The following is a 9,803-nucleotide window of genomic DNA, read 5'->3' as shown; positions in this document are numbered from 1 at the left end:
TGGGACAAATGCCTATCAAAAATTCATTCCTGCTCTGTTAACAGCAGACATCAATTAATACAATTTAAAAATGTCCATCGGCTACATTACTCCAAGGTTTGGCTACACAAAATTTATCCTTCAACTTCCCCCATATGTGACAGATGTAAAACATCAGAGAGCACATTGGCTCACGCTTTCTGGCATTGCCCCTCATTGACCGATTTCTGGTCCAAAATATTTGGACCAGGCTCTAAAGCTTATGGGATTTCCATCTCACCCAATCCAGAAATTGCAGTTTTTGGCTGTGTACATTCCAGAACTATCCCTGCGACTGTGCGGGTGCCAATCGATCTCGGAATGATGATTGCGAAAAGACTTATTCTAAAGGAATGGAAGTCCGCTGCTCCTCCCTCCTTCAGTGTCTGGCTCAATGACATGTTATCAGTCATTGAACTGGAAAAAGTTCGATGCCTACAAACACCTGCAGCAAATGTTTTCTCAAAATCCTGGACTCCATTTTGTACTCACCTTGAGAAAGCTCACGTTGTATAAACATATACCATGGCACTGCAATTTCCCTGTTTATTACATATTCATGACATTTAATTCATTATGGATACTGGTAGTTTCTAATTTTAATGTTTTCTTTCTTTTTTTTGTCTTTCTCTATTGATTATTATTATTGTGCTATTTCTTGTCCTATTATCTCAGCGCTTGAGCTGTATTTGTTCGTTGATGGGGTTTTCTATGCTTAAAAAATGAAAATAAAATATTGAAAAAAAAAAAAAGAAACAGGCACCCCATTGTCTACCACATTAAACGGTAATGGTAAATGGATTGGTTCTTATATAGGGCTTTTCTAATCTATACAACTTGCCTCATTCACACCAGCCCTTATTTCTGTTTTTTTCTACACAGTTTTTTTCTATCTAACATTCACACACATTCATGCTCCAACCGATGCATGGGTTAGTATCTTGCCCAACCAACCAGCAACCTTCCGATTAGCAGATGACCTATGCTACTTTCTGAGCTACAGACACCTCTTGACATTAGTCCAAAATTGCCCACAGGTGTTCCGTTAAGTCAAGATCTGGTGACTGTGATGGGTAAAGCATATAAGTTGCATCATTTACAACTCAACTATTCTCAGTGAGCTCTTCCTCCCTAGAAATTGTCACAAAAATGTCACCCAACCACATAGTGATCGGGATGAACTATGGACTTGTCACTGGCCAAGCAGGAGTAACTGATCAACATCTGGCGATCTAATCATACAGCCAGATGGCGGGATTTGATTAAAATGAAGCAATAGGCTTTGATTGTTGATGGGGAAACTGAGGGGTCGTTTTGGGAGGCGTAATCTGAGTCCCACCTCATTTTGGGGTTTTCAAAGAGTCGTTTTTACTGTGTGTAATGTGGGAATGGGAATCAAGAACCAGTTCTTGTAGAGAAGCAGTTCCTAGTAGTCCAGTTTCTTGGAATAGTTAATCTGCTTGTCTATCAATCCAGCTCATTGGTTCCACTTGCACTTGCGCTACAGTCAGTTGATTTAATTTTGTGCGTTGGAGGAGGAAGATGGTGGTGTCTGCAGCGTGAATATGGACATTGCTTTTAGGATGGGAGCGCAGTTAAGTGGAAACTGCATCCAGGACAGAAACAGCTGCATTATGCTACAAACACAACTTATACATATGCTAATGCTAGGCTAGCCAAGAACCCAGAGTAATATTAAAGCTGAATAAACCCCAGCCTAGCAGCCAGACCCTGAATTTCAACAGTTAACAAACGGATGATCAGTCAGGCCAAAGCCTCTGTTTCTACCTGTTTGTGTTTCTACAGTAGAATCACTGTGGCAATCGCTTTAAAGTGTCTTTGTGCTGGTTTTCTTTCATTTGTGCTGCTGGTTTTGTGGTCATACCTAAATAGTAAGAGAAAGATCATATGTGTGTCATCATTAGGATTGGGATTTGTGTGGGACCGAAGCCTAAGATTTATACTATTAATGGGTTATTATGAGAGTGTATTTCAGGACATTTTACAGAGTAAAACAATAGTAATCGAATGAGTAGTATAATGAACTTTCTCCTGTGACTAATTAAGTAATATCCTCCATTACTTTTAATCACTGTTTTCTGTGTAATTTGTTAATACTTTACTTTTTTTGAGTAACGACCCCAACACTGATCACAAGAAAGAGCAAAAATACCTCCAACATGAACAAACATTTTACCACACAGCATGCAATGAATTTGCATGAATGCAATTTCTTTGTTGTGCTGCTGAGAGATAGTGGTGACTCCCAAAGTGGAGCCAGTGAGAACCCAATGAGAATCTATAAGGAATTAAATTGATAAGTGATATTGATTCTCATCAATTCCCATCCCTAGTGCAGTGTCATTAAATTCCATGTAGTTGGTTTGTAGTGTAAAGATCCCTTTTAAGAATGGTGTGTATTTTAAACTGTATAACTGGTATGGACATATTTGTCATTTCCCGGGAACTATAGCCCCCTCTCAATCTCTGTTAGAAGTGGTGCGGACGGTCCTCAAGTCATGCACGGCTTAGCTGGCTGGAGTGTTTACACACATCTTCAACCTTTCCCTCTCGCTGTCTGTCTGCAGTGCCAACCTGCTTCAAAACGGCCACCATCATCCCTGTAACTAAATCTTTCACCATCTCATCACTGAACAACTGGCGACCGGTAGCCCTGACCCCCATAGTGAGCAAATCTTTTGAGAGGCTGGTCAGGGACTTCACCTGCTCTGCACTACCCAACTCACTGGACCCTCTACAATTTGCATACCGCCACAACAGGTTCACTGATGATGCCCTGACACTACATACTACCCTCTTGCACCTGGAGAAAAGCTGTTTGTAGATTTCAGCTCAATATTCAATACCATCGTTCCCTTGAAGATAGACAGAAAACTGCAGCATCTAGGATTGAGCAGCTTTCTCTGCAGCTGGAACCCTTAACTTCCTGTCTGATAGACGCCAAGTGGTCAGACTGGGCAGCATCACCTCATCCCCCGTTATAATGAGCACTAGTGCTCCACAGGAGTGTGTACTGAGCCCTCTCCTGTACTCACTCTACACCTACGACTGCATGGCCACATGCAACTCCAACATCACTGTGAAGTTTGCGGACGACACAACAGTGGTGGGTCTTAGGAGGTCAGCGCCCTGACAGACTGGTGCTAAGAGAACCATCTTACCCTCAACATCACAAAGACAAAGGAGTTGATAGTGGCTAGTGACTTCCAGAGATGTAGAGAAGCACACACCCTATCATCACCATCAACGACGCTGCTGTGGAGAGAGTGAGCAGCTTCCGTTTCCTAGGTGTACATCTGGCAGAGGATCTCACATGGTCTGTTCACACGAACAAAACAGTGAAGAAGGCGCAGCAGGCCTCTTCTTTCTCAGGAGACTGAAGAGATTCAGCATGAGCCCCCACATCCTCAGGACCTTCTACCACTGTGCCATTGAGAGCATCCTCACTAGATGCAGCACCGCTTAGTATGGCAACAGCCTATAACCGCAAAGCTCTCCAGAGAGTGGTGCGGTGTTCTGAATGGAAAACTGAAGGGGAGCTTCCCTCCCTCCAGGAGATCTACAAGAAGTGGTGCCTGAGGAAAGCGGGAAGGATCATCAAAGACTCCAGTCACCCCAGCCATAAACTGTTCAAACTACTTCCGTCAGGCAGAAGGTACTGCAGTATCTGGTCCTGAACCAGCAGACTGAGGGACATCTTTTTCCATCAGGTCAACAGACGGCTGAACACTTCATAAACACCTCACTTTCACTTACCAGACATTTATGCACTCCATATAGTACATATATGCCATTCCATTTGCACAATAAGTTTCTTGGATTTTGCACACCACTGTTGCTTGTGAAGCTTGCACACAAGAATTTAACTCACATGTGCTGCAGTAATGTGATGTGACAATAAAAGCGACTTGATTTGATTTGAGAAGTCCTCATTTTAAAATCTGGGTTGTAAAATAGGGTTTCTGACCTTAACTTGTGTGACAGTGTCTCATTTTCGGTTTTCTGACAGGTCACAACTTTGTTTATTACAATAATAAGCCCTGAATCTGTGTGTGTGTGTTCGTGTTTGGAAGGTTAAAGGTTGAGGGGTTTTTTTCTCTCTAATTTGTCCCCTTACTGTAACATCAGTAAGGGGACAAATTGATACATTGTGTGTGTGTATCTTTGCCACACACACACACAATGTATCTACATGTTTTTTCTACATTTCCACAAAATGAAGAATAAAACACCACAGAGCAGTGCACTTCCTCTTATGAATACTACAGAAACTCAGTGTGACGATATTAACGATATTTTGCATTGTTTATGAGTAATTTTATCCACATTAATCTTGAGGACTTTGCACAGTCTCTAAACGCTACAATATAACAACGATTCTAATTGGCGAAGACAACCCGTCAATCAAAAACGGTGTCCATTCACGTACGGAATTGCATGACGGGGTGGCTCTTTTCGGTCGTACAGAATTCTGTAAAACTGTTGATAGTTTCTCGGCTAAAGCTGTCAAAGAAGAATCATGCAGCTGACTAGCCGTGTCATGTGGTGCTTTTGACAGGTACGTATCTTTAACCCCACTGGTATATTACAATAGAACATTTTTGAATCAGTTATCACGCGCAAACGCCCAGGAAGCTTATAAGAAGTAGTCACTCGGCCGATATTGATTGGAACAGCGGTAAGTACGTAGTTATCTGTGTTTTTACGTGCAACCGCAGCTTTTCGGTGACCTTTGACACCCAGGCTGAGCTCAAAGATATAAAGTTAAGTGAAGGATGGTGTTGGCGAGTACAGGCCAATCTGTGAATGAGCACTTCGGAAACCGGGGGAGGGGAGGGAATAGATGAGATATGAATTTTCTCCCATCTCGAGGAAAACGAAAGTGATTTCTGTTACATTGAGTGACTGAAAAAGTGTGTGTTTTTCCCAGATTGAACGCGTAACGGTGTTATTATCGTGGGTTGAAGCAGTTTAATGTGTCGCCTTCGCCGACAGTAGCATTCATCATCTGGTTAAGTCCTGCGTTTCTGTACCACAATAAAGTTCTAGAGAATAACAAGGTAGACATCCGGTTTCTGTTATGAAATAAAAGCTTTCAATTGACGGTAATGTTTTATATTTTTATAACATGAAATTGCTGTTCGCAAGACAAGGGGAGGATAGTGTTTAAATTAATATTTTAGAGAAAGATGGACGTTGTTAAGTCCTAGGGCAAAATGGGAAAGTTTTTGTTTATTAATGTGTCACAAGTAAAACTGAAGAAGTTAATAATTCCTATGACAAGAAAGTATTTGGCAATATATACTCTGTGTGTATGTGTGTGTGTGTGTGTGTGTGTGTGTGTATAAATTGTATATATATAAAAGCTAATTAGTGGGGCCTTGTGCTCACTTGTGGGGCTTGTTACTCCCTAATGCGCTGTTAAATGTCATTTACATACATTTTTCCCCAATCAAGCTAATGGTGTTGCAGAATTGTTGCAGTGTAAAAAAAAAATGACTGAGAACAGTGTCTTTTATATTCATACGTCATGTCTGTGGCAGATTCATCTTCATCACTCATACAGCATTTCCATAATTAATTCAAACTAATTCTTTTATATGAACTATTACAATATTATCCCAGACCTTTGGCAGATTCCTCCAGAAAAATTTTACAACCCTGGTCCTTGATCTGTGCGCATCCTGTCCAGGTCTTACCCTGTAGCAGGTGGGATACTCTCCAAGCCCCCTGTGACCCTGAATTGGATAAGCAGAAGAGCATGGATCACACGTCAAAGCTGGCAGTCTTAGATAATCTAAATAAATACAAAATGTTTTCGAGACTTTGTCCAGTACCTGGAGTGAAGATTTATATATTTTTGCTGAAATATGTGAAGTTGTTTTATTTTAATGATAAATAACACCACTTCCTGTTTCTGTTGGTGTTATTTGAATCGACTTGACCTCGCTTGCTTTCGTACAGCCAGTGCAGAACTGTTATGATGTGTCAATAAGTTAAAAAGGTGGACGGCGCCAGTGATGAGAGCCCCCTTCGGTACTTGAGCAGAATATCGGAGGTATGTTCAGACGTTAAGGGAGTGGTCATGACAGAGAACGTGTGGTTCTATGTTTTTTACGTGAAAAAGCAGTCGCTGTTTTGTCAGCCTCTCAGTCACTCACACCGAAAATTGTTCTAATCGCTGTTTGGACATGATGTCCGCCTGCTGACTTGTGCTTTTCATGTTTTTCCCTCGTCCACATCTCATTGCTAACCATTGTTAGAAAGCATACAGTGTTGTCACGGTTAGGGTGCTGCCAGGTATTTCCTCAGTTCTGTTTCAAAACGCCGTGTAAAATAAATGGCAACTGTTTCACGGTGAGGTGGTATGCCCCCGCCGCCTCCTCCTCCTATCCGCATCAAATACATGGCCACAGTCCTGCGTTGTATGTAAAGGAACAGTTGAAACAGCACAAATACGTGAAATCCAGTTTGTGTCGGTGTCTTTGGTAACAGCTGCTCGATCCCTTTTTTACAGTATTGGAAACTATTGCACATTAAAAGCGTAACGCGTTCAGTTAGCACAGCTAGCAAGCTAACTAGCTACTTTTATTCCTAGTAACAGTGTGAGGAAATAGAACTACTGCTGTGCAAAACACTGACCACAGATGCATGTGCCCGGTTAAAAAATTCCCACTTTAATTAACCAGAGAGATTGTTTTCCTTCTTGGTGTGGGAGGCATTTTCGGCGACATTGTCGGGGAGTTTGACAGGAGTGAAATATCCCCACTACTGTACCGTACTTGGGTTTTTTCCTCCTCTAAACCAAAGCAAGATGGACTCGCATTTTGCTTGTCTGTCTTGTCAAGGCTTACGTCGACATTTTGCACGCAGATTTTAAAACAAATGTGTGCTTAGAGGTAGAAGCGTGTTAAATGGATGAACGGGTCGTTTATTCACGCAGCTCGCATATTTTGTGGCGTTACTGTTCACGAGGCTCGATACAGTACATCGGTACCCTCAACACAGACAGTCCGATCAGGGATCAGCAGATTTACCTGAGACCACGGCGTAGCAAACTAGTCACTGCAACTGTGCCTCCTTAATTCGGGGCAGTTAGATGAAATGAACCCGGTGGTCAAAGGGTTTTGGCCTACATGTCTTGTTCTGGCTACAAGGGCGAATTCATTGAAATGAGACAATGCCCCTCGATATTTTGACGCTGGTGGGGTCTCGTGCTATTCAGTGTTTACTCACTAATGCGCTGTTAAATTTGTTTTGCATACAGTTTTTCACTCAATCAAGCTCATGGTGTTGCAGAATCATTGCAGAAATGGAAGTGTAAAACATGACTGAGAGCGGTGTCTTGTGTTTTATAGGTCATCGTCATTGCATGACAAAGGCTGTGACAGATTCATCTTCATCACTCATACAGCATTTCTATAATTTTCTTCAGTAAGTATTCCTGTTTTCCACACAACATTCATAAAAGCAACTGCTGGCATCTAGTCTAGCTGTGGTTCACAGTCATTACATCATTCATTCATTGAATGGTAATTTAATTTGCCTCATGTTTGATACACATCCAGAAGTGCAAACATGTGGAAAAATTAAACATCAGCAAGTGAAAATAAACAGTGAGGATAAATTTATAATGTTCAGTAATTCGCCTGGTTTGTGTGTAAAACATTAAAATGTAGTAAGAGAACTACAGCTGAACACAGTGGTGCCATTTTATTAAAATGATGATTTCACTTGGCAGCTCTTCATAATAGTCTACGACTAAGGGTGCACTTCCCCTAGAATGAAATAGAACTTCCGAATTAGAATTTGTACCAGAGATTATGATGTCATTATATTTATTTACAAATACCAGCAGTGCACTAGAATAAGAGGGTGACATTGAAATTGTTACATGAAAAAATAATTAGACTGTCAGTTTTAATTTTTTAAGAGAAATTGGTCCCAAGGAGGTACAGTACATTTAAAATGTACACATTCCTGTTAAAATGTAACCTATAACCTGCTCAGTTGAATTGAAAAACAAATCTGTTTTAAAAATATTTAAAATGTTTAAAAATGGTTACATAACTTTGCACACCCTTAAACTGATACGTTGTATTCGCATCATTCAGTCTTATTGGTAAGAGTCTATCAGGATGGCACATCTCGAGTTGGCAATATTTGTCCACTCTTCCTTGCAAAAATGCTCCAAATCTTTGGCATTGTGAGGTCATCTCTTATGTCTTCAGGTTGCCCCACAGACTCTGGGTACTGGTGGACCATTTCAAAACTTTATTTTTTTATGGTGAAATCATTCTTTTGTTGTTTTTGCATGTATTCGTGGGATCCTTGAGTTTTGTTGTCTTCAAAGTTGAAAGTCTTCTTCATAGTCATCTATCTAGCAGACATAAAAAAATTTGGGTCACTGTGTTCCATGATATATGTAATGTTGTTTTCTTTTGGCATTTTAGCCTTTTTTGGATAGAGACAGTGTAGAAAGACAGGAAAGCGGGGAAGACATGCAACAAAGGGCTGCAGGTTGGTCTCAGGCCGCTACTTTCTGGCCAGGTGCCACCTGGATGCCTGCTCACCCACTGAGCTAAACTGGCACCATGAACATTTTTCTGTATCATTCACGTTACTGATACCTTCAAGAGATCCCTTTAGATCTCTTTGATGCTTTGTGAATTCCCCGTGAACCATGGCCTTTTCCTGTATCAAACAACTGAGTAAATGTCAGAAAAAATCTTACTAGGACAGCTGAACTTTATTTGTGGTGAATCAGGCTGTCTTTAGTTGATGGCATGTGTGTACGCAAGAAGACTGATTGCTGTGGTTAAATCAAAAGGTGCTTCAACAAAGTGTTGTTTTAAGGGTACGCACACTTTTGCAACCAGCTCATTGTATGTTTTTCATTTTATATTTTTTCCCTAAAAGGTGTGTTTGTTTTTTCCAGTTGAATTGTACAGGTTATATGTCATATTAAATATGGGAAAAGTTTTAAAATTATTTATTAAGGTCTCTTTTATTATATCACGTGGTACTGCACCAAAACTAGAAGATTTACAAATGAAAATACATTTGGAAAATCCATTCTTTTTCTTATTCATGTGCTTTTTCTTTCCTCATTTTTCTTAAAATTTTACTACTTTTTATCTGGTTCAACAGACTATTTACACTAAATGAAATAACTTCTATCCTGCCACTATCCATGCTACGACTGTTTGGTTCTTCTTTAGGCAGTAGGTATCAGTCCACTCCAGGAACCTAAATATGTGAACATTAAATAAACATTACAGCTGTCCAGAACATCAGCCATACAACGAACCGTTAATATTAATTGAACAACAAGAAAAAGAAATGTCCTGTGGGGTCTCTATTGTGACCCTATGAAGGCCCAGATTCATAATATAGAAATCTTTACTAATATATGTAACATGCTTTTCGATCTGGTCATGTCACGGTGCTAAACTCACTATCAGTCCCCTTTATCATTGGACTCTCAGTGTTCAGCCGTCATTCCTGCTCTTGGCGTCTAAATACTTGGGTAACAGTAAAGGTTTGATTTTTACAGTATTTCTTAGATGAAAGGAACAAGACTAGATGAGCTCAGTCATGTGTGACTCATCTCACTGATACAAATATATACTTTTATTATTACTTTTATTACTTGCAAGAAAGGTAATGTGTTTGTCAGGAAGCTTAGCGCTTACCATTATCATTCATAAAAATAAATTTACAGAAGAAGACAACATTTTTGGATAGTGAATCAGCCTCAAGTA

At 40.3% G+C, this 9,803-nt stretch overlaps 1 protein-coding gene across 7 annotated transcripts in view; it reads left to right on the top strand.

The window, feature by feature from the left end:
- Positions 1-4,490: 4,490 nt before the first annotated feature.
- The window catches only part of LOC116311311 (HMG box transcription factor BBX), a 38,764-nt gene continuing 33,451 nt past the window's right edge, over positions 4,491-9,803 (top strand). For 6 of the 7 annotated variants that reach the window (XM_031728389.2, XM_031728391.2, XM_031728390.2 and 3 more), the window contains exons 1-2: positions 5,972-6,097; positions 7,398-7,473. In XM_031728389.2, the coding sequence (XP_031584249.1) occupies positions 7,412-7,473 (62 nt within the window). In that variant the 5' untranslated portion in view covers positions 5,972-6,097; positions 7,398-7,411. Of the gene's footprint in view, positions 4,598-5,971; positions 6,098-7,397; positions 7,474-9,803 lie in introns of those variants that run through there. The other variant, XM_039618817.1, reaches the window with a different exon arrangement.

Source organism: Oreochromis aureus, linkage group 10 (assembly GCF_013358895.1).
Source record: "Oreochromis aureus strain Israel breed Guangdong linkage group 10, ZZ_aureus, whole genome shotgun sequence".
Classification (NCBI taxonomy): Eukaryota; Metazoa; Chordata; class Actinopteri; order Cichliformes; family Cichlidae; genus Oreochromis; species Oreochromis aureus.
Note: the sequence above shows the minus strand (reverse complement) of the source record. Positions and strands in the feature narration are given on the sequence as shown.